This window comes from Silurus aristotelis (genome assembly GCF_946808225.1).
Source record: "Silurus aristotelis genome assembly, chromosome: 3".
Taxonomy (NCBI): domain Eukaryota; kingdom Metazoa; phylum Chordata; class Actinopteri; order Siluriformes; family Siluridae; genus Silurus; species Silurus aristotelis.
The window spans coordinates 29607287-29632248 of NC_139576.1; the positions used below are offsets into that span (position 1 = coordinate 29607287).

Consider the following 24962-nt stretch of genomic DNA (forward strand, 5'->3'; position numbering starts at 1 on the left):
CTTGGCCTTCCTCTTTTCCTCCTTCCTGGTGGCTCCATCCTCAGCATTCTCCTACCGATATACCACATGTCCCTCCTCTGCACATGTCCAAACGTCTCAATCTCACCTCCCTTACCTTGTCTCCAAAATGTCCTACATGTGCTGTCCCTCTAATAAACTCCTTTCTAATCCTGTCCGTCGTCACTCTAAACGAACATCTCAACATCTTTAGCTCCTACACCTCCAGCTCCACTTCCTGTCTTTTACTCAGTGCCACTGTCTCTAAACTATACAGCATCTCAGGTCTCACCACAGTCCTATAAACTTTCCCTTTCACTCTCACAGATACTCTTCATCACAAATCACTCCTGCCATCACTCTTCTCCACCCACTCCACCCTGCCTGCACTCTTTTCTTCACTTCTCTAACACACTCTCCATTACTTCGCACTCATGACCCCAGGTACCTAAACTCCTCCACCTTCTCCACCTCTTCTCCCTGCAACCGCACCACTCGACTGCCCTCCCTCTCATTTACGCACATGTACTCTGTCTTACTCCTACTGACTTTGATTCCTCTTCTCTCCAGCGCTTACCTCCACCCCTCCAGGCTTTTCTCAACCTGCTCCCTACTCTCACCACAAATCACAATATCATCCAAAAACATCATAGTACCACTGCAAACAGGAAAGGGCTTAGAGACGATTCTTGATGCATTCTGACACATTAAACCAGTCTATCGTTCCTACTGCACACTTCACTGCTGTCACACTGTCCTGATACATGTCCTGCACCACCCTCACATACTTCTCTGACACACCTGACTTCCTCATACAATAACACATCTCCTCTCTTGGCACTCTTGGCACTTGTCATACGCTTTCTCTAAATCCATGAACACACAATGCAACTCCTTTGACCTTCTCTATACTTCTCTATCAACATTCTCAAAGTCTGTGGTGCTCTTCCTCTGCATGAAACCATACTGCTGCTCACAGATGGTCACCTCGTCTCTCAGCCTGGCCTTCACTACTCTTTCCCATAACTTCATGGTGTGACTGATCAACTTTTTTCCCCTGTAGTTTCTGCAGGTCTGCACATCTCCCTTATTCTTAAAAGATCGGTACAGAACACTCCTTCTACATTCCTCAGGCATCTTCTCACCTTCCAAAATCCTGTTAAACAATTGTTAAAAACTCCACTGCCATCTCTCCTAAACATCTCCACGCTTCTGCCGGTATGTCATCTGGTCCAACCGACTTTCCACTCTTTAGCCTCTTAATCGCTGCTCTCACTTACTAATCCTATCCACTTTCGCTTCACCATCTCCACACCATCCAACCTTCTCTCTCTCTCTCCACATTCCTCTCCTTGCCACATCACCACTGGCTTGCTCATTAGAGACAAATTTACAATTATAAAGAAGCCACCTAAATTATTATCAATTAAAATGTTTTAAATACATATATGTGCCAAGCTGTTTGACTGGTACAAAGGACTGTAACCAATTCTTTGCTCTCTAATGAAAGCAATATTTTCCTTAAAGAGAAAGTAACTTCATGAGAAGAAAAAACAAACAAGTCGTGGTCCGTAAGCATTACTGATCACCAGTAATCGGAGAAGCAGGTATCTAGATATATGTATAAATCCCATGATTTGTTGCCAGCTGGAGGCTTAATGTTATTTTTCTTAGTTTTAATTTCAAATTAGAAGGCTGAGATTTTTTTACGTTTAGATGAATTGAGAGTAATTTGTGATCTTGCAGCATTTACCACCTCAGACATATTGCTTTGACTACTTGCCTCCTAGGTGTTGATTTTAAGATATTACATAGACTCACATAGATTTACTATAGATTTCTCATACACTCATAGATGCACTGCAGTTATTAGGTATGATTGCAACTGTCATCTGAAAGTGAATAGATTCATACATTTGCTCCATACAAAGTGACCTGATTAAACATAGAATTTTGTTTCGACGTATAAACTGTCATCAAATCCGCACTCCATTAATTTGACAGTATTCTTTGCAGTAAAAGGACCTCCAACTCCGTTTTTGCTTTGGTGGTTAAATGCCTCTCGAATATGTTACTCACCGATAAAATTGGTGATTTTGTACAAGACCCCTCTTCATTTCATCTCAATATTAATTAAATAAATTAATTTGGTTTGTGTAATGCTTCACCTGAAAAAATAGAAGATTATTGGCACAGTTCACAAATGGTACTTGGAGCCTGTAGTTTGGCAGCTGGCACAGAGACTGACTGAATGCATTGTTTGACTGAAGCAGATAAGCCACAGTGTCATATGAATCGTTAATGATTCATAGTTTTGAACTCTCAGACATGAACATCTCCTGGAAGCCCTATCTCTCATAGGCTCTTAACTAGACTCATTCCATTCAAGGTTGTCCAATTTTGGACAGTTGCACTTTATTAGATAATAATTATAAAAAAAGCAGACTGTTTTTTGCCTTCCTAGAATGTGAATGTACATGGTGCCACAAATGATTATTCCACATTCTTGTAGTTTTGTGCTAGACCATTTGTCCTTAGATGTAACCCTAGGTTAGAGTTGCAAAAGCCAGCGCACTCTTAGTGCCAGTCCCAAGCCCGGATAAATGGGGAGGGTTGCTTTTGAAGGGCATCCAGCGTAAAACATTCAGCGGATCACAAATCAGAAATTCATACCAGATCGGTCGAGGTTACCAACGACAGCCACAGGTATTGTTAGCCAACAGGGTACAGGTGGAAATTGGGCTACTGTTGGTCGAAGGAGGAGAAGGAGAGGAGGGAGACGTCTACAGAGACAGCAGAAAAAGGAGAAGTGTAGGGGAGTGGAGGTTTGGGTTGGTACTTTAAATGTTGGTACTATTACTAGTAAAGAGAGAGAGGTAGCTGATATGATAGAGAAGAGAAAGGTAGATATGTTGTGTATTCAGGAGACCAAGTAGAAAGGGAGTAAGCCAGGAACATTGGAGATGGGTTTAAACTGCTCTATCATGGTGTGGGGGGAAAAAGAAATGGTGTAGGGGTGATTCTGAAGGAAGAGTTTAGTAAGAGTGTAGTAGAGGTGAAGAGAGTTTCTTATAGGGTTATGAATGTGAAGCTGGAAGTTGAAGGGGCGATGATAAATGTCATCAGTGCTTATGCTGTGTGAGTTAAATGAAGAGGTAGAAGTTGTTTCCTATGAATGAAAGATTACTAATTGGAGCAGACGTTAATGGGCATGTAGGTGAAGGGAACAGAGGTAATGAGGAGGTGATGGGTAGGTATGACCTTAAGGAGAGGAATGTGGAAGGGCCTAAAAGGATGGAAATGGCCGTGGTAAATACAAATTTTAGCAGGAAGAGGATAGGATTAGTGAGGATGAAGTGTGAGCAGCGATTAAGAGGATGAAGAGTGGAAAGTTGGTTGGACCAGATGACATACCGGTAGAAGCATGGAGATGTTTGGGAGAGAGGAGAGGCAGTGGAGTTTTTAACCAGGTTTTTCAACAAGATTTTGGAAGGTAAGAGGATGCCTGAGGAATGGAGAAGGAGTTTGCTTGTACCGGTTTTTAAGAATAAGAGAGATGTGCAGACCTGCAGTAACTACAGTGTGGTTTCATGACAAGAAGAGGTCAGAAGGAGTTGCATTGTGTGTTTGTGGATTTAGAGAAAGCGTATGACAGGGTGCCGAGAGAGGAGTTGTGCCAGGCTGAGAGACGAGTTGACCATCTGTGAGCAGCAGTATGGTTTAATGCAGAGGAAGAGCACCACAGACTTTAAGAATGTTGATAGAGAAGTATAGAGAAGGTCAAAGGAGTTGCATTGTGTGTTCGTGGATGAGAAGAGGAGTTGTGGTATTGTATGAGGAAGTCAGGTGTGTCAGAGAAGTATGTAAGGGTGGTGCAGGACATGTATCAGGACAGTGTGACAGCAGTGAAGTGTGCAGTAGGAACGACAGACTGGTTCCAGGTGGAGGTTGGATTGCATCAAGCATTGGCTCTGAGCCCTTTTCTGTTTGCAGTGGTGATGGACAGGTTGACAGACAAGGTCAGACAGGAGTCTCCATGGACTATGATCTTTGCGGAAGATATTGTGATTTGTGGTCAGAGTAGGGAGCAGGTTGAGAAGAACCTGGAGAGGTGGAGGTATGCGCTGGAGAGAAGGGGAATAAAAGTCAGTAGGAGTAAGACAGAGTACATGTGTGTGAATTAGAGGGGGGGCAGTGGAGAAACAGGGAGGGCTGTTGCAGGGAGAAGAGGTGAAGAAGGTGGAGGAGTTCAGGTACCTGGGGTCAACAGTGCAAAGTAATGTAGAGTGTTTCAGAGAAGTGAAGAAAAGAGTGCAGGCAGGGTGGAGTGGGTGGAGAAGAGTAATAGCAGGAGTGATTTGTGATAGAAGGGTATCTGCAAGAATTAAAGGGAACGTTTATAGGACTGTGGTGAGACCTGAGATGTTGTATGGTTTAGAGACAGTGGCATTGAGTAAAAGACAGGAGGTGGAGCTGGAGGTAGCAGAGCTGAAGATGCGGAGATTTTCATTGAGAGTGATGACGATGGACAGGATTATAAATTAGTTTATTAGAGGAACAGCACATGTAGGACATGTTGGGGACCAAGTGAGAGAGGCCCGATTAAGATGGTTTGGACATGTGCAGAGGAGGGACATGGGGCATATCAGTAGGAGAATGCTGAGAATGAAGCCACTAGGAAGGAGGAAAAGAGGAAGGCCATGGAGGAGGTTTATGGATGTGGTGAGGGAAGACATGCAGGTAGTTGGGTTGAAAGAGGCAGATGTAGAAGAAGAAGAAGAAGAAGAAGAAGAAGAAGAAGAAGAAGAAGAAGACGAAGAAGAAGAAGAAGAAGATTTATCCTTAAATTTCTATCTGCAGAAAAAACACTGTTAGGTTCACAGTATGATATCCATCTCCAGTTGTAGAGTGAAAATTACAGTGTCTCCTCAAGACTACTACAGCATACAGTGGTTTGACAGTATATCAACAATATATTGCATTATGCAACTACTAGTAAAAGCCATGCTACTCTGAGGAGTGCTAATTCAAGTGAAGTGCTAATTGAACATAGGGCTATGAATAGTTCGAGGCACAGAACAAAGTAGTGTTGCCAGGATTGTATCAGGCTTTAGATCTAGTCTTCCATTAACTGAGGTTTAAATTAAGAATGTGAATTAATGTGTTGTATTTCGGAGTCAGTTTGTCATATGATAAACCAATACGTATTTCCTTTGCAATGGACCTTGTTTTTCAATCTTTTTTTTTAAGTGGCAGTAAATCTTTATAAACAGACTTTGTTGACTGCCTCATTGCAAAGTAGCACTCAGTGTCTCTTACCAGAATGTATCTAGTCTTTTGATTCTGTGATTTATTATCTTGTTTTTGACTTTGTAATGCTTTCTTGTCTTTAAATCTTTTGTAGATTTGCCTATTGCTGATAGCTGTTGTTTGCTGATCAACTGATCCTGCCTGTTCCTGATTATAATTTTTGCATCACATTTTTTATTTATTTGCCAATTTCTTAATAAAATCCATACTGTACTTGCATCCAAATCTGATTCAGAAACACAGCTGATTTACTGGCAGCAGCAAAAACAAAAAACACAAATCAAAGCTCACAGAGTGAAAAACTTTGTTTTGACTCGCATAAAAAAAAAAGCAGCAATCCTAAAAATGCTGTCTTGCAAAAGCAATAAACAATCACTCAGACTGGTGAAGGGCATTGCAGCAACTCTAAGAGACATTAATTCCATTTTAATGCAAATATGGCAATGATTGTAAAAATGTGAAGGTAAAAGTTTGCTATGTAATCTAAACAGACGGCTGAATTTCTTTCTTTACAAATAACAGATAGATATTGACATAAAAAGACATCGACATGCATTAACCTTGTCTTCACTAGAGTCTTTGTTTAGGGCTAGGAGGAAAATGCACTGTGATGAATTCAGGAACAAGCTGAATAGCCTATAGCAGTGGTCCCCAACCCCCGGGAATGCGGACCGGCACCGGTCCGTGGGTCAATTGGTACCGGGCCGCACAGAAAGAATACATAACACATTATTTCTGTTTTATTAATTATCTGATTCTGAACGATGATTTATTTTGGAAAATTACCGGATTCTCTCCGCCACATCTGTCTATGACTCACTCTTTATGCATGTGATGATGCCTCGGTCACATGTCTTACCTCCATCTGCTACCTTCTTAAAGGTGCTGCTCCGCCCACTAACACATAATACATTACCGCTAAATTGAAACCCCCAAGCGAGCAAAATGAACAAAAACAACACAGTGGATTCACTTTAACAATTTTATATTTAAATTATTATAATACCAGTTTTTATGTCATTGTATAATTTTATTTTGTTGTATTTATCCGCCACACCTTAAAGGCCGTGAAAATATTGTCTGACATTAATCCGGTATGTGGCGCAAAAAAGGTTGGGGATCACTGGCCTATAATACAATTACAAGTGTAAACTCAAAATGGTAACTGCAAGGAATCCAAACACTCAGGAATCTTGAAAAGGCACAGGATTAGCTGACTGAATTAGCATTGGGCGTAAAGTGTTGCACAGCATTCTAAGCAGATGTTGTGACAAACTAAACTGATTTGTAAAACAGCTTTCATCCTCCAAAATAACAACATTCTGTAAATATCTATTTCCTCCTTAAGGTCTCTTTACCCACACCTCCTACTACAAATGCTGCATCTGCAAGACCACCAGTATTGTGGAAAAACCAGACCACCCCTCATATGGCTATAGTTTCCAGAGAACAGCTGGCAGTGGTTTCTTCTCTTATATACTATTTTGATGTGAAGTAAATGTGCACTGTTCTATGTACCTATTTATACTAGAATTGATTGCCTTTTTTTGCATTTGTCTGAAACTCTATTTGCATTTTATTCAGTTTCATCTACCATTCTGCTTCATTAATAAATGTAATAGACTGATAGGGAAAAAAGCTTTGTAGGACTGTCCAAATACTTTTTCAGTGTTTTCTTTTTATTGAAACCTTTCCTTCAGTACATTTTAACACATAATATTTTAGCATGGAAAAAAAAAGTAATGGTGATACTACAGAGAATGGAACAAGGAATTACACACATTAGTGTATTTACTTCGTTTCAATTCTGTTTTACAATTAAATGGACAATGATTATTGTCCCAAAGAAGCTTTACGTTGAAAAATATGTTATAAAATATGAATTTATATATCAGTGCCTAAATGTATACTGTTGTTTATGTCTGTACTTTTGAAATTCACCAACAGCTGGAACTAATTTCCTTGTGTGTCAACACTTGCCAATAGATCTGATTCTGATAAGTTTATCCCTAATGAGCAGGTCAGTGTTGACAGTGAGAAGGAAAAACTCCCTGAGATGACACAAAGAGGAAACCAGATTAAAAATCTGGGTGGTACCAAATGTCCGAATGTGGTTTTTGTAGATTAATACTTTTACTTTTGATGCTTAAATAAATGTAAAAGATACTACTGTATTATATTGCCATTCCAAGATAATAATTATGGATAAGGGAATGTTTGGGGAATAAGAACTATAGGTGTTACACAGTTGAATGAGGAGGGTATAAAGACTGTGTTTTTGTTTGGGTACTTTCACAGAACTGCCTGGCTTTTTTCTGCTGATTAACTTGGTTTAGTTTTTGTTACTATTGATAATAATCGGCCACGACACGATCAGAGTAATATTTTATAGCAAGTGTTTGTAATTGAAAGGTTTCCTTTATCCATCTTCCCACACATCTATTTCTCTTCCACACTCCAGCCCAGGCGGGGGCGATAATGTACCAGTATTACGAGTAAAAATCAAGAAACACGAAGAAGTGCCAGTTGTGTGTACTGTTAGTTCTGTTCAATAGGTGGCGATACTCGCGAATGTGATCGTGTTCGTAAAATAAAGAAGAAAACGACAACATCCGCTAGCAGTTCGCTTTAGTTTACCGGTTAGCAGGACAACAGACGTCTCGTGTATCGGTGTAAGAAGTTTTTCAAAGATGCCAGTGGCAGTCATGCTGGGAGAACATTATGAGAAGCTTCTGGAGCAGTGTGAGACTCAGGAGCTGGAGGTAACACCGAGAGGAGAGAAGCCTGGTGTCCGGGTTCCTCTATGATTTTTCACTTACACAGAGCTTCAAATTCGTCTGTTCAGTGTGACTTCAGTGTCATTACAGCATAAGCCGGCCTTATAGTTAGTGAACTTAATATTTAAAATATTATTTAGAAATATATACTTATGAACTTATTCTGGAGAACATCCTGGTCGAGCTATTTAACATAACAGATGTGATGGTATAGAAAGGAAAAGACAGATTTGACAGTGTTTGAATAAAGAATGAAGGCAGATCTCCTAATACAGAGGAAAGAGAGCCATAATATAAAGCTTTTGAAAAGAAATCCTACATATGGAGCAATTTTACATGCTTTAGTCATTTTCATTGTTATTTCTCTGTGGACACAGGGGTGTCAGGAATTAGGACTGGGATATACTGTAGAAGTATATTCTGAATGCTGCACAGGCATGAGCAATACAGGAAATAAAACACACCATGACCCCCCAAAAAAAGCAAAGTAGTATTTATGGTTCAACATGTAAACAATCCTGAGCAGCAGTACACACATTTGTTAAATAATAATTTGCTCTATTAAAGTGATCAGTTTGTAGGAATAAACTGTTCCTGAATCTGTAAAACCTCTTGCAGTTAAAGGAATGTGATCTGTTTATGGGAAGGATGAAAGAAATCCAGTTCGTTGTGCACATCTTAATGTGGAACCCCTTAATGTCAGGAAAATGTAATCCAGTACAGCAGTGATAAGAGTTACAAACCACATGCTTTGACACACTATGGGGTGGAAATAATTGTTGGGATCTTTATCATAATACATATTCAATGTGATCAGTGAGATTTGTAGACAGGATTAACTGCATAGGAAATGATACTTGATTACGTCATATCAATCGTGTTTTTCAAACCAAATCAAATCTAATTTATTTGTCACATACACATACATACAGGGTACGACATGCAGTGAAATGCTTATTACGACGGTCTGGCATGAGGGAATAGGATGGGGAGAAAAATAATACATAATAATAATATAATAAAAAGACTGATAAATAAAGTATGAAAACTATATAAAATAATATATATATATATATATATATATATGAGAGAAAAACTGTCTTTAATAGTTAAAAAATATAAGAAAAACATTCAAATAGACACTAATAATCATTTTTTTTCCCGTTTTTCCCGTTCAATTAAGGGTTTTCCATTAATGTTATCATCCCAAATTTCCCAAATAAGCAATACATCTGTAGATTTTTAAATACATTTAATTGTAGTTTATATTCTGTGAATTCTGTACTGATCTTTCTGTTGGCAGGTAACGTTACAGTCACAATTCACAGGTCTGTTTTCATGATTCAATTCATTTATTTAGTTATTGTTCGAATATTTTCAACAAGATTTAAATGAAGAAACGTAAAACAACCATTGCTGAATCAGAAACACTGCAAAAACATACAAAATAAACATTACTCTGAGCTTTAACGTTTGGATTTACCATTTCTTATAAATTACCAAGCGCATTTATAAATCTTGACCGAAATTTGATTGAATACATGAAGTGTCTGAACAGGAGAACGAGATCAACTCCATAGCGTTGTCTGAGGCATCATGTTTACCAGAATTAGATCGGCCAAAATGTCCCACTTTCATGGAAACATTGTAGATTAGAGAAGCGTGGGGATGTTGGTGTTTAAAAGAGAATTAAAATCTCTGTTTTTATTCATTACAGAGTGCAACCACAACGTATTTCAATGACGCATGTTTAAGTAAAGTTAGATGCATGTTTTTCGTTTATTCACGCTGAAACTGATCATTCGTCTGATTATAATGAGTTTACAGATTCTGACACCATGGCATGTTTTTATTGTTTTATAAATAATATTTTAAAAGTAGGTTTAGCCGTCCCTCATCTTTGTCCACAATTTATATTGACATGCACGATATCTGCTATTAACTGCTCCAGGCTCCAGGTGGCATTGCAACTCCACAAGTGTATTGCCAGCTGCTGTCTCTCTACCTGCTACACAATGATATGTGAGTGCTTGATCTTTATTATATTATCATTATTATTATTATTATTATTATTATTATTATTATTATTATACAATTTTTAATTACTGTTTTTATTGCTTATTATTGCTATTTTGTTTTTTTATTTAATTTTTTTTTTTTATTTCACAGGAACAACGGCAGGTATCTTTGGAAGCGGATTCCACAAGCAATCAAAACGGTAACACATTTAGATATCTGTTCTAATGAGAGCCTAAGGTTGGCTATAATTAAAAGAATAAAGAAAGGTAGCTAGCTGGCTGTTTGTTTACACATTTATTTATGTATTTTAAATGTTCTCCAGTATAAGGCAGCCTTCAATCTGACTACTCATAACCACTCATAGCTCTGAGTCATATCCATTCTGTGATATGATTAAGAAGCTTACTTCTTAATCATAGCTTAATCAAGCTTACTTCGTGTTATGGGCTGTATTTTATCTCTTAAAATGCCTGTTCACAGTGCCATTCGACTTATTGATCAATCGACCTTCCCCTTAACCACAATATAATTAATATCACCCAAACACTTTTATAAAACACATCGATCATTAAGAAAAATAGAGGGAATTCTAACTTGTTGGTAAATGAAAAAGACATGAAATAAACTCAAATATTAGTAGATTTTTGTATCACAATCATTTGTCTTATGCCAAGTGGTGTTCCCTCTGGTCCACATTGGAAATGAGCTGAAATAAAGTCATTTCAGAGGCTTGCGCAATATGTAGTAATTCTAAATTGCAGAATAGTGCAATCAATAATACAGTGGAACCCGGTTATGTCGAGGGCCTAGGGGACGGCAAAAAGTGTTGAGATAACCGATGATCGAGATAAAAGAAAACCAATATGGCGGCAATATACAGTGAGGAAAATAAGTATTTGAACACCCTGCTATTTTGCAAGTTCTCCCACTTAGAAATCATGGAGGGGTCTGAAATTGTCATTGTATGTGCACGTCCACTGTGAGAGACATAATCCAAAAAAAATAATTCAGAAATCACAATATATGATTTTTAAACTATTTATTTGTATGATACAGCTGCAAATAAGTATTTGAACACCTGTCTATCAGCTAGAATTCTGACCCTCAAAGACCTGTTAGTCTGCCTTTAAAATGTCCACCTTCACTACATTTATTATCCTAAATTAGATGCACCTGTTTGAGGTCGTTAGCTGCATAAAGACACCTGTCCACCCCATACAATCAGTAAGAATCCAACTACTAACATGGCCAAGACCAAAGAGCTGTCCAAAGACACTAGAGACAAAATTGTACACCTCCACAAGGCTGGAAAGGGCTACGGGGAAATTGCCAAGCAGCTTGGTGAAAAAAGGTCCACTGTTGGAGCAAACATTAGAAAATGGAAGAAGCTAAACATGACTGTCAATCTCCCTCGGACTGGGGCTCCATGCAAGATCTCACCTCGTGGGGTCTCAATGATCCTAAAGAAGGTGAGAAATCAGCCCAGAACTACACGGGGGGAGCTGGTCAATAACCTGAAAAGAGCTGGGACCACCGTTTCCAAGGTTACTGTTGGTAAAACACTAAGACGTCATGGTTTGAAATCTTGCATGGCACGGAAGGTTCCCCTGCTTAAACCAGCACATGTCCAGGCAAGTCTTAAGTTTGCCAATGACTATTTGGATGACTCCAGAGGAGTCATGGGAGAAAGTCATGTGGTCAGATGAGACCAAAATAGAACTTTTGGGTCATAATTCCACTAAACATGTTTGGAGGAAGAAGAATGATGAGTACCATCCCAAGAACACCATCCCTACTGTGATGCATGAGGGTGGTAGCATCATGCTTTGGGGGTGTTTTTCTGCACATGGGACAGGGCGACTGCACTGTATTAAGAAGAGGATGACCGGGGCCATGTATTGCGAGATTTTGGAGAACAACCTCCTTCCCTCAGTTAGAGCATTGAAGATGGGTCGAGGCTGGGTCTTCCAACATGACAATGACCCAAAGCACACAGCCAGGATAACCAAGGAGTGGCTCTGTAAGAAGCATATCAGGGTTCTGGCGTGGCCTAGCCAGTCTCCAGACCTAAACCCAATAGAGAATCGTTGGAGGGAGCTCAAACTCCGTGTTTCTCAGCGACAGGCCAGAAACCTGACTGATCTAGAGAAGATCAGTGTGGAGGAGTGGGTCAAAATCCCTCCTGCAGTGTGTGCAAACCTGGTGAAAAACTACAGGAAACATTTGACCTCTGTAATTGCAAACAAAGGCTCCTGTACCAAATATTAACATTGACTTTCTCAGCTGTTCAAATACTTATTTGCAGCTGTATCATACAAATAAATAGTTAAAAAATCATATTGTGATTTTTGGATTTTTTTTTTAGATTATGTCTCTCACAGTGGACATGCACCTACGATGACAATTTCAGACCCCTCCATGATTTCTAAGTGGGAGAACTTGCAAAATAGCAGGGTGTTCAAATACTTATTTTCCTCACTGTATTAAAGTGCTTGAAATTTCTTTAAGTACATGATGTGGGTTAATAAATGAGAATGTACATGCAAGTGTTTTTGGAGGTTTTTTTACACAACAGCGTTGCTGCGATTTGTTTGATGAAGGCATGCTATAAACATGTACATACATGTTTGTTAACTGTCAGGAATCCACCTGCCACGCCCCCTTCGGCGGCTGTCAAACCTCCGCTTTCTCTGAAGCTCCCGGCTTCAATCGCGCACATTTAGCACTCATCACCAGCTCCTATTTAAACCCCTAACTTCCACACTCTCACCGTCCGTTATTGTTGGTATATGTTGGTTCACGGCGGTCGTTATTATCGCTCATGCGTATCCCGGTACGTGCCTTCCCACTCGGACTCCGCACTCTCTCACCGGCTGCGCTTTTCTTCCCAACGCGCATCCCAGATTCCCCCGATCCTGCCGTTGTTCATTCCATGCGTTTGCTGCTCATCCCTCATTCTCCCGTGTGCTGTTCAGCGCCGCGCTTCTACCAAGCGCACCCGTGGATTATATATATAGACTGCCTCTTTTCAGTTTCAGACTTAGTGGACCGCACTCCCAGAGCCCACCACCGGAATATTCACTTTCAAGGCGAGTGTTTGTGTTTGGCTTTGCCCTGTGTTGCAATAAACTGTTTTGCTTTCACTTCGGCTTTCGCCTCCCGTTCATCGCATAACATTTAACAACAAAAGGCATATTTGCACCAACTAACAGCAGAGATTTACCAGTATACAATACAAACCACTGTCGATTCTCCATACAAACCTTTATTATATTCTCCAACATTGCAAACACAAAGATCGCTCACAAAATCACTAAAAATGTGCGGGGTGTAGTTCGTTTTCACAAAAAGCTAACCAGTGTCAACATTAAATTCTCGAGTCATTTCACTCTGACACACAGCTCTGAAAAGTGTCGTACACCTGTAGCATCTGTAAGGTTTGATTTTTCCGCCACTTCCGCGAGTTCTTCTGCGGCTGCACAGCACCGATCGAGATAACTGATGTTAAGTGACAAATTTGCCCCCTTGTGCTCGAGATATTAGGGTTCGTCGACATAAAATAATCAACATAACCGATGAGAAAATGCTAAGACAAAGCGAGAATTTGGTGGTTCCACTTCAAAAACGTCGACTTAATAGGGTTAGCAAGTTAACCAAGGTCGAGATAAGTGGGTTCCACCGTATTATTTTTAAACGAACTTACTTCAAATAACAAAATATTATTTTTGCATTTTTATTTGCACAGGCAACCCCAGAACTGGCCGCTATTTGGACAGTAGGACAGTGTATTTGGCAGAGAGATTTCCCAGGTATCTACAGTGCAATTGCTGCCCATCAGTGGTCTGAACCAGTTCTCCCTGTAATGGAGTCTCTAAGAGGTACTTTTTTAAAAGCTATGTGTATGTATAACTGTGCACTTGGAGTATGTTGATTATGAGGTCTTTGACACCATACACCAAATACTAATAAGTGATCTATAGAAGGTGATGTGATTTGTTTTCTCTTGATTTGTCTTTGCTGCTCATGAATGCTCTTTTGTACCGCGAGGCTGTAGACGTTATTTGACAAAGTTAACAGCAAATATCAAAAAGGGAAAAGCACGGTCAACGTTATTAATGTGATGTCAGAGCGTTCTATTGAAAATATGAAAAAAGTTTATTTAAATTGCCATTTATTTTTAACAACATATTTCATGCTGATATACACTTCCTGTGTTAAGTCGGTCAAGTGCTCTGTTTTTACACAAGGTCAATTTACACATAATGACTTAGAGATTTATTTCAACTCTCATTTGCTATATATAAGTTTTCACTTGGTCAGTATTTCATGGTGTTGCCATTCCTCCTGACAGGTCTGGTGTAACTGAGTTTGGTTTGTGCGGCTTGTTGCTCAAATACACCTTTTCAGTTTAGTTCACAAGGATTCAGGTCAAGGCTTTACTTATGTTTTTTTTTTTTTACTTTGGAGACTTGCTTAAGAAGTCCCTGGCTATCTTCAAGCGACAGGTGAAGACCTTCCTCTTCCTGAAACACTTAACAAAACAAACTTGTAAAGTGTTAGTTTAAAAATCTGCCTGATTTATAGTAAATTCCAGTGTAGATTTATTCATTGATAGACACTCTAAGAACTTTTGTACGTTGCTCTGGAAAAGGGTGTCTGCTAAATGCCGTTAATATAAAAGTAAATCCCTGTCCTGCTGGAGGAATCAGTTCAGAGCAAGATTTAATGTCTCAATGTCCTGTAATTTTTCTTCAGAATTTCTAGATAATCCTCATTCCTCATGATGCCTTGACACAATATGTGAGTGCTTTCCCAGTTTCAGTAAAAAAAAATCCCCACGTTGTCCCGCCCCGACTGCCCCCCCCCCCCCCCCCCGCGCTTCACAGTTGAGAGAGTGTTTTCGCCGATTCTCGACTCACCGAAATTATCAAGTTAATTTGATAATTAATGAGTTTGATGATTTCATTGCGCTCTTGAATTACATCTGTGTGACCACTTTTCAGGCTGTAGTAATGTAGGACATTCTTGATGGTTGATGTACTTGATGCCTTCAGCACTTTGAATTGTTCCTCTGTTGTCTTTTCAGGCAAAGTTCAATGTTCATAATATTAATATATGACCTGTGTCATATACACATTACACATATACCCTTGTTGTTGTTGTTGTTGTTGTTGTTGTTGTTGTTGTTCTTGTTCTTGTTGTTATTATTATTATTAATAACCTGCAGCAAGTTCAGGAATGCTACAGACCAGACTGTAAATAAAAAATAAAAATTGTATCTAATGCTGCATTTGGCTAGACATTTGTCTATAACTCCTTATTCTTGACATCTGACCAGAATTTATTTGGAAACATTGAACAGACTCCTCTAAGTTCAACAAGTGTTCAGCAAATGATGTATGATCAACACGGCAGCACACATCACCAGCAGTAAACAAAGTAGCAGATCTTATCTTTAAATGACTTATTGCGTATATACAAGTATTTGTTTTTGATCAATCAACTTGCTGCCGATATTTTTTTGGCTTAATCTACAATGCTGACTGTACAGTCCAGGAAAACTATTACTCATGTCAGTTAGTTGATAACAAAAGAAAAGGTAAAGGCATTTATTTTTTTCCGCTTTGTAGCTGAAATGCACAGAAGATCCATCTTGTATTGTGAAGCAGCTCTGATCTGAACACTGTTTCATTTTCATCTAAATTTGTAAATGTTTGATGAGTTAAGACATTCACTGCTTTATCGGTTAGACAGCACAGACAGAGGGAATATTCAGGCATCAGAGAAAGTTTTTTTTTTATTCTTTGTGTGTTGATCACTGAATGGCTTAAGAAAACCTTCTTCTTCTTTCGGCTGCTCCCATTAGGGGTCGCCACAGCGAATAATCCGTCTCCACACTACTCTGTACTCTACATCTGCCTCTTTTTTTCTTTATGTGTGATCCGCATATTTGATTTGGCACATGTTTAGGCAGGATGCCCTTCCTAATGCAACCCTCCTCATTTATTAGGGCTCTGCCTGGGACCAGCACTAAGAATGCACTGGCTTGTGCAACCCTGATGGCTGAGTTTGCTCAAGAAAACCTATATTATGATTATACAACACAATTCCAAACCATCATCCCTCATCTCAAGCATACACTACATTGTTTACAGGTTTTTTTAACACTCATGTATTCAAGTTCTGCACATAAACGTTATATTATAAAACAAGTATTTGCGCTAAACTGAAATTCCATATGCCAGACCACAGTGGTAGTGTACATCATTCTCTCATGCTGAAAGAAATCCCTAACCCTAACCCATTTCACCTCACACTGGTAATGCACAGACAATGAATTTGTGTGATGGAACACAATAATTTAAATTAAATGTAATAATATTCATATATATTTATATTTCAGATTTTAACATTGCTACAAAGTTAGTTTATAGAAATCCCGTTTTTACAATGAACAAACCAGAGGTAAAAACACTGACATGTCAAGATGAGAAGGAGGCATTGAGAGCTGTACCACATCACCATATTTGGCAACAACCAAATAGCAGAATGAAGCACCCCAACAGGGTTGAGAGAAGGAATGACTTGGTGTGAAACTATTGTGTCATATGTCTTGTGGTAAACTCTAGAGACTGTTGTGTATAAAAATCTAAGCAGATCAACAACTTCTGACATATGCAAACCAGCCTTTTTTGTACCAACAACATGTCACAATCACAGGCACAGAGATCATGTTTTTCCCTCTCTGATATTTGATTAACTGAAGCTCTTAACAGGTATCTAAATGATTTTGGGCATAGCTGCTGCCACATACGTGGCAGATTAGGTTACTAGGTTAAAGTGCAATGTACTGTTCCTAATAAAGTGGAGATTGAGTGTATATTATTATTATGTCTAAGTAAGAATTTTTGATCACAAATAAACTGTTCACCTCATCTTTTGCAATCAGCACTTTTTGTTTGTTTGTGGTTTATCAAAGCTTATCAAATTAACTTCAAAGTAAATTAAAATGGTTTTTCATATCCAATTTCCTGCTGTCTGGCACTGATTTTCAGTGCATTCTTCAGCAATCACAACATCCCGAAATAACCGTGACTGTTTGATGAAAGTTCAAAGCTTGTATACAGGTCTGAGTGTGTGGCTGAGTCATGTTACACAAAGTGTCCTGAACAGAACAGTTTAGAGCAGCAGATGGTGGTGTAAACCCACGTCAAGGCTTGGGGACATGTGCTTTGCAGCTCCTTCGTATGGGATTTGTTATGTTTTTCTGTGCTTGTGCTAAACTTAGGGATTTTTTTTGGCGGATATCTGGTATCTATCAGTGATGTCAAGTTTTATGCCTGCAACTGTTTAAAACTGTTCAGTTCTTGCTCTTAACAAAGTTCAGTCCTTCTGCACTTAGTTATTTCACAACTATACAAGTTGAATGGACACCCTTGTGTAGCATTTTAAAGTGTATAAGGTTATTTCTCATTTCAAAACTCAGTCCTGCAGTTTCTTGCTTTTGTTAGGTAGGTTTTCTGCAAGACCAGGTTTTCTGATAAATGATATAGGTAAAGCATGTGTGTTTACTAAGGGGAAATTATTACATGTTTGGAACAAGAGCACAACATTTCTCTGAATATTAGTTCTGTGCTAAGTGGAGGAATCACTTACACACACTATTCACTTGATCCTCATGTGCGTGCATGTGATTCACCCAGACTATGGCAAGAAGTTAAAAATAGTGCTTTGCCCAAGTAGCAGTGTGTTCCCTATGTATTTCTGTAGACGTTAAAATGTTTGTTTGTTTCTGAACTGATCGAACTTTGGTCAGTTTGACATAATGTGACGATGAGGATGTTTATGTAACAAGTATACCGTTTAGTGACATTTACACTTTTTTTCACAATTATTTTTATAGTGGAGATATAAACCATTATAAAACTACTCAATAAATTTTTCCACTTCTTTAAAGTCAACAAAAGATGGTAACAAAAGATGGTCACTATTTAATGTTTATTGTTTTTCTATTTAAATGTAAGATCTGCCTTTTTTTTTTTTTTATAAGCAGTGGTACAAATGCAACAAAAATCGTTTGAACAAAAGTAAACATTTTAAAGAGTTATTTGTAATGGCTATTATTATAAACATTTGACAGGCTTGAGTCCAAGGTTCAACAGATGGTCCTTGTTCATCACTGCACAAATATTTATTCTGTAGAAATTTGTCATATTTGTCCCTGGAAGGGCTAAAGTTGTGTCCCTGATTTTGGAGCCATGTGACCTGTGGAGGCTGATGGGAGGTTGGGGGTGTTACTTCTCCAAAAAGAGACTTAAAAACAAACTGTCTGCCCTAATTGGTTGGTGGGATTGAGCGTCACAGGCAACAAGACGATGGTATAAAACCGTTGGCCTCTGCACTTCAACAGAACTGACAGCTGATGGGACATACCTCTGTTGTGTTGCTATAATTACAACAGACATCGCACCCAGCATTAGACACCAGCGGTAGTTAAAATGGAAATTCAGAGGACTGGCTCCCTGATTGGGTCACCGAACTCCATGGATAGTCTGGAAAAACAACTTAGTTGTCCAATCTGTCTTGATATGTTCACCAAGCCAGTAGTGATCCTTCCCTGTCAACATAACCTGTGTCGTGGATGTGCTAGCGATCTTTACGACTCGCGAAACCCGTACAGATTTTCAGGCGGGGTGTTCAGGTGTCCAACATGTCGTTTCGAGGTGGTTCTTGATCGTCATGGTGTACATGGACTTCAAAGGAATCTTCTAGTTGAGAACATTATCGATCTTTACAAACAGCAGCAAGAAGGTAGTGGAAACACCACAGCACCTGTAAAGGCTAAAGTCTCCACTGAACCATTATGTGAGGAGCACCAGGATGAAAAGATCAACATCTACTGTGTGACCCACCAGACTCCCACTTGCTCGATGTGTAAAGTGTTTGGACAGCACAAGGACTGTGAAGTTTCCCCAATTGCTAGTGTTTACCAGGCTCAAAAGGCCGAGATGAGCAATGCCATTGATACCCTGGTTGCAGGAAATGGGCGGCTGCAGGCCCTGCTAAAACAGATGGAGGAAGCTTGCAAAGCTGTTCAGGACAATGCTCAGCATGCTAAGCAAAGGCTAGGGGAGCGATTTGATGGTCTATATGTAGCTCTAGAAGAACGAAAGAACAGACTCTTGGAGCATATCAGCAAAGAGCAGGAAGAGAAAGTGGCATCCTTAAGAAAGCTAGCTAGACATTATGGAGACCGTCTTCAAGCAGGCACGGATCTCACTGACACAGCAGTCCAAGCCCTTGAACAAAGCAGCGCTGCAGAGTTCCTGCAGTCCTCTAGGAGTCTTATTGCACAGACAAAGGATACAGCCAAGAGTTCCCTGGCTGAAGAAAGACCTGAACCTGGTTTTGAAAGGATGGACCATTTTACCCTTTTTACCGACCATATTGAAGCATTGTTGTCCAAGATGGACTTTGGTGCAGACAATACTGGAGAAAGTGAAGAGGGAGAGGAAGAAGAAGAAGAAGAGGAGTGATCTAGATACTTTGTGGTTGAAGAGTTAGAGTCTGAAAGTAAAAGTGAAGGACAGCGTCAAAGATGTTGCTAAATAATGTATTTTAACATATTTTAGAAGGTTTTACCAGGTGTGCTAAAATATGATTAAGTGGCATTTTATACTTTTATAATGAGAGTTTATATTTGTGTCTCTATGAGAATCATATGTTGAGAGTATACTCTGTATTCTGAAATAATGGAAATTATTATATTGTTAAATTAATATATAATAAAATAACACTGTTAAGGTTGTTGTATAAGTGTATATGACTGTATTTCATTGTTTGATTTCTTTGGCTATTATGCTGCATTAGAGTGAAATCTTTAATAAAACATTCATCTGAAATCTAGATGCATTTTCATTTATGTGTAAGAAGTGTATTGATAAAGAAAGCTTAGTTCTTTTCTCTCTCCTAAAAATCACTTTTGTTTGAGCTTGGTTTACATAGGACAGACAGCATGGCCTATTTTTAGGAGGCTTTGGAGTAGTATGTCAGTGTAGGACAGATGAACCAGCTCCTATTTCTGCCCTCTGATTCTCGAGTAACTTATACACCAAGTTAAACAGGGATCATAAGCAACCAGATTTTTTAAATCATGTTTTATTAACACTTTGTTAGTTGAGTTGAAAAACTCACCAAGCAGCAATGAACATTGAGTTGACCTGAGAGACAACGAAAGGCAAAGCTGCACCAAGCAACTCAAATTGAGCTTGTGTGAGTCATATAGGTTATACATGTACATGTGTATTATGTGACGTATATATTTCTGTATACAGTACAGTGCAACCTCGATACTCATGAGGGTTACATTCTGTGACCCCTCACGAGTAACAAAAAAATGGCGAGGTTTTGACTCTCCTTTTGATGGTTCCTTTTTCAAGGGGAATTGTACATGTACTGTAGTGTAAACTCAACAAAAATTGTGAATTACTTGTAATGTTTTATTTACTACTTTGATTGAATAATAGAATAATTTTTCAAACATTTTTGTCATTCATTAGTACAAACTCTGTTTAGAAATGTTACTCCGTACTTTATGATCCGATTCCAAATGATAACTCGCAAACTATTGAGGTCGCGGGTGTCAAGGTCATAAGTATCGAGGTTTCACTGTATATAAAACAAAAGTAGACTTGCACTGCGCAGAGAATTTTTTAACCTTGCACACCATTAAGGTCATCTGGATTTGTGTTTTATCCCCAACCAGAGTCTACCCGCAGGAGGGCATATGGCCTTGTAGCCCAAGCATACACCTCAATCAGTGCAGAGGACTTTGCCTCCTTTGTGGGATATTCTGTGGAAGAAGCTGTAAAGGGTAAGATATTATTCATAATCAAACAGCACATTCATTTAGAAGCGCATTAGAAATGTGTTATTATGTAAGTGCAGAAAATGTTAAATGTTTACTATATTTTATATAAGATATTTAAAACTCGTTCATGAATTGTACTAATTATACATAATCTAAAAATATAAAACCACGATTCCAAAAAAAAGTTGGCACTGTGTAAAATGTAAATGAATCCAGAATGCAAATCAAATAAACCCATCTTTTATTTACAATAGAACAGAAAAAACATATCAAATGTTGAAACTGAGGAATTTGAGGGTCCTGGGTCTTCTTTGTTGTATTATTCATGCTTTTTTATTGTATTATTCATGGTAAATGGTTTCACTTGTCCCTTGCACATAAAGATTTTCTCCAGATTCAATTACTCTTTGGATTATATTTTATATTATAGATGAGGTATTCAAAGTCTTTGCAATTTTATGTCGAGGAGCAGTATTCTAAAATTGTTCCAAGACACTGTTTTTCGCTTACCTGATATATACTACCTGATATTATTTGCCCTGATCGTGTTACTGACATGTTGCCAATTAACCCAAATAATTACAAAATGTTTCTCCAGTTGTTTCTCACAATTATTTTTCCAGGCTTTTGTTACCCCGTTCCAACTTATTTTTTAGATGATTATTTTTCTATACTTTATTTTTCTTTCAAATGGTACATTTCCTCACCTTAAACATTTGTTCTATTTGTTCAGTTTAGTTTTTTTTATGTTCTTTTCTGGATAAAATATTTGATAATGTTATTTGGAAATCATAAAGTATTATTATTATTTTATTTTATTTTACCCTGCATCCGACTTTAATTACACTCAACCTATTAGTCATCAGGACAGATAACAGAATACTTGATCCCCATTTTTTGGATTTATATTTTTCAGATTCCCAACCCACACTTTTTTTTCTTTTTTTTTTTTCCCCCACTTTTTATTGTATGGATCCAACAGTAATTTTCCATTATGTTCTTGTTTAAGACAAGACTTGTTTTTCTCTTTTTCCTTTAAATTTGCTGTTCTGTTATGGTGTGACATCCTTTTACAACTTGCTATAATTAAAAAAAGGCAACATTTGCATGTTTGAAACAAATCTTGTTTGTTGTGTGTCAAAAGGCGTTATTAGTCATGGGTGGCAGGCGGATCCTAACGCCCGGATGATAATTCCACAGAAACCAGGTGGGGGCACTGTTTCTTTTTGGTTTTTCCTTTTTTGCCCCTCATGTAGGTCTGAATCATCTGTATGTAATGTTCCAGTTATACTCCCCCTCCTATGTAGAAAAACAAACTGTTGGTTGTCCATGGTAACCACATAAAGTATTGCCCACACACTTTACCCTTTTATTCTCTGGTCTCTGGTTTAATTGTATTCATGACTCTGCTGTTCCGTGAATATTTACCAAAGGTTAGTTTAACACACAGTTTAGTTGTATGTGTTTAATTCCATCATGTTCACAGGTTTCTATGTGGTCAGAGGTGATTGAGAATGTGGAGGTTTAATGAAACGTATTATCTCTGTGTCAGGCTCATGCTCCCTTCTTTGCTGTTCTTTCTCTTCAGATCCACCCCCGGTTTCATTGGTTCCAAATGAGCAGCAGCTGGCCAGACTCACTGACTACGTGGCCTTCCTTGAAAACTGATCCCCCCCTACTCTTACCCCCACCCTCTTTTAATCTTCACAGCTAAACTTTGTAATTTCGAAGGTCTTAAGTATGTTCTTCCTGTTTTTGACTGAGTGACATGCAGGACTTTCCCAGATGCTAGTCACATTATGCATGTGTTGCTTGATTTGGATTTCATTTAGCAGTGGTTTAACTTTATTTAGCCTGCGCTCCTTTTTTTTTTTTTTCTTTTCTCATTCATTTGCACAGAACAATTCCTTTGTTCTACACGTCACGATGGTTTCCATGTTTTATGGTGAAGAATTTCTTCTTAAAGCTCAGGCTATGATGCCCGGGCGAAAAAATTTATACATTTTGTATTAGTTTCTGAAGGTACAATATCAAAGTATAACGAGAGTGCACATTTGGCAAAATCAAACCATGCGCGTGTTAGGTGTCATAAATACACTGACGTTTGTGCACTAGGAATAAACCCAGTAGTGTTCAGTGCTGCATGTATTGAAATAAGGTTTAATCGGCCAGAATTCACTAAAGAAATAAAGACCATGTCCAAACTTTCTTTAGGGAAGTTCTTTTTTACCGGTTTTCCTGCCTGAGATTATCAGAGTTCTTGTTTGTCTGTTGAAGTTTTTTTTTCCAACCGGAATAAGCACAGGAAAAGTACAAAATAAAAATTAAACATTGACACTAGAAATGCCATTTTACATATCAGGATGTTGTTTTTTATCTTCTGTATTTATTTTCTGAAGGGGGCTCGTGTGGCTTGGACATAACAAAAACATCTGGCGTTGACAAGCAAATCTGTCTTCTAGCTTGCAATATATAGATGTGTTTCCATGTGATAAAGGCATTAAGATTACTAGAATTTTATATATGGACTTTTTGCAGGTTTAGCAGAAGCAATAGATGTTACACACATCTGTTTTCAATGATGAGTTCATCAGTTCATGAAGTAATGTACAGTACACATATACAAAATCTGGCAGTTGAACTACTCTGTTTTCCCATGCACACCTGGAACATGTTCACTATGTCATACACGATTGCCTGTGCTATAGTTTATTATGCTATGATAAAACCTAGAGACAGCGCTACAGAGTTTGCAACCTTAGAAACACTCCTAATGGTTAACAGTAAAAGAGATTTCAGCATGGCATTAAACGTCTTTATGAATTAGTGGCCTTCAATGTTTGAGAAAATACGCTTTGGATGCCAATTTACTGTACTGCAAATCATAAAATGATCAAAGAAGAGTGCAGCTGACAAGGACTTTGAACTCCGAAGTCATGGGGTCATAGACAACTGAAGCATCTGGTACACGTGTGAGTGTGTGTGTGTGTGTGTGTGTGTGTGTGTGTGTGTGAGTGTGAGTGTGAGTGTGAGTGTGAGTGTGAGTGTGAGTGTGAGTGTGAGTGAGTGTAAAGGATGTTCTGCCACAGGATTTTATTTAAAAAGTTGGTCCAATATGGTCTTGGTTATTGTAGACAAAAGTATATGCATCACCCTTTGAATTTTATCTGTTGCAAGATGTTCATTATTAAAAAAAATTATAATAAAAAAATCTAAATTAAAATAAGCGAATTACTAGTTTAGGTTCTAATTGCTGTTCAAAAGTCAAGTACTGTTTAAAAAAAAAAAAAAGAAAGAATTGAGTGTCACCCTGATGAGGATGGGCATCCTTTTGTGTCTGGTTTCAATCAAGGTTCCTTCTTTCCACAGTATCTTCTCTGGGCGTTTTTGCCATGATCACCTCTAAGTTGCTGATTAGGGAAGAAATTGTAGTGATAAATGTATTCTTTTTAAATGTATGTCAAGCTGTTTATGTAACTAAACTAAACAAATAAAAATGGATTCCTTTATTATTGCATCAATATAAATGCATTCTATATATTTCACATTGCTTTGTAATGGTTCATTCTTGGAGCTGCCAGAATAATTGTTCCAAAATACAGTTATGCCAGTATATAAGATGTAACAATGTGTCAAGGAAGTCATAACTAGCAGACACTTCATTTTCTCATTTTCTGTCTGTGTCCTACAAAGGAGTAGTAGTGAGAGTTTTAATGTAGTTAAAATTGTGTTACATCAGTATTTTCTGCCTCAGTTTATAAGATCTTAACAGTTTTATAATTTTCGGTCAAAGTGCTGACGATGCAGGTTGCTTGTATATACAAAGAAGCATTAATATCCAATTTTTTCCAGAATGAATGAGTAAACTCTCCCTTTACTGCATCATACAGGAAAATGTTTCCATGTGGAAAGATGAGTCACGGGCAGAAGCTGGAACTAAGTAATGAGCAGAAACAGAGTTTGAATGATTGGGTATGGACAGAGTTAAT

General features: G+C 38.3%; 3 protein-coding genes across 5 annotated transcripts in view; 2 read left to right on the top strand and 1 right to left on the bottom strand.

The window, feature by feature from the left end:
• LOC310724036 (craniofacial development protein 2-like) overlaps nucleotides 1-24962 on the bottom strand; it is a 384292-nt gene that overhangs the window by 166605 nt on the left and 192725 nt on the right. The window lies entirely within an intron of this gene.
• Nucleotides 7829-24482, top strand: cops8 (COP9 signalosome subunit 8). 3 transcript variants are annotated; one of them, XM_083537838.1, is made up of 8 exons: nucleotides 7829-8069; nucleotides 10036-10106; nucleotides 10254-10302; nucleotides 13849-13981; nucleotides 20869-20976; nucleotides 22118-22180; nucleotides 22562-23969; nucleotides 24041-24482. In XM_083537838.1, exons 1-7 carry the CDS (start codon nucleotides 7998-8000, stop codon nucleotides 22639-22641), a joined length of 576 nt encoding a protein of 191 aa, XP_083393964.1. In that variant the 5' UTR covers nucleotides 7829-7997; the 3' UTR covers nucleotides 22642-23969; nucleotides 24041-24482. The 3 variants fall into 3 exon arrangements, with proteins under 3 accessions (XP_083393964.1, XP_083393963.1, XP_083393965.1); XM_083537837.1 differs by having other exon boundaries at nucleotides 7841-8069; nucleotides 22562-23975; nucleotides 24048-24482; XM_083537839.1 differs by having other exon boundaries at nucleotides 7841-8069; nucleotides 22562-23971; nucleotides 24048-24482.
• On the top strand, nucleotides 16672-20005 carry trim63b (tripartite motif containing 63b). The gene has a single exon (XM_083537802.1). The coding sequence runs from the start codon at nucleotides 18602-18604 to the stop codon at nucleotides 19637-19639; it is 1038 nt and encodes a 345-aa protein (XP_083393928.1). The 5' UTR covers nucleotides 16672-18601; the 3' UTR covers nucleotides 19640-20005.

What these genes read in the sequence shown, in the direction of transcription:
- cops8 (XM_083537838.1), top strand. Translation starts at nt 7,998, where the DNA reads ATGCCAGTGGCAGTCATGCTGGGAGAACATTATGAGAAGCTTCTGGAG. An exon ending in GTGAGACTCAGGAGCTGGAG is followed by an intron (nt 8,070 to 10,035) that starts GTAACACCGAGA and finishes TAACTGCTCCAG; the next exon opens with GCTCCAGGTGGCATTGCAAC. An exon ending in TGTGGAAGAAGCTGTAAAGG is followed by an intron (nt 20,977 to 22,117) that starts GTAAGATATTAT and finishes GTGTGTCAAAAG; the next exon opens with GCGTTATTAGTCATGGGTGG.
- trim63b (XM_083537802.1), top strand. Translation starts at nt 18,602, where the DNA reads ATGGAAATTCAGAGGACTGGCTCCCTGATTGGGTCACCGAACTCCATG.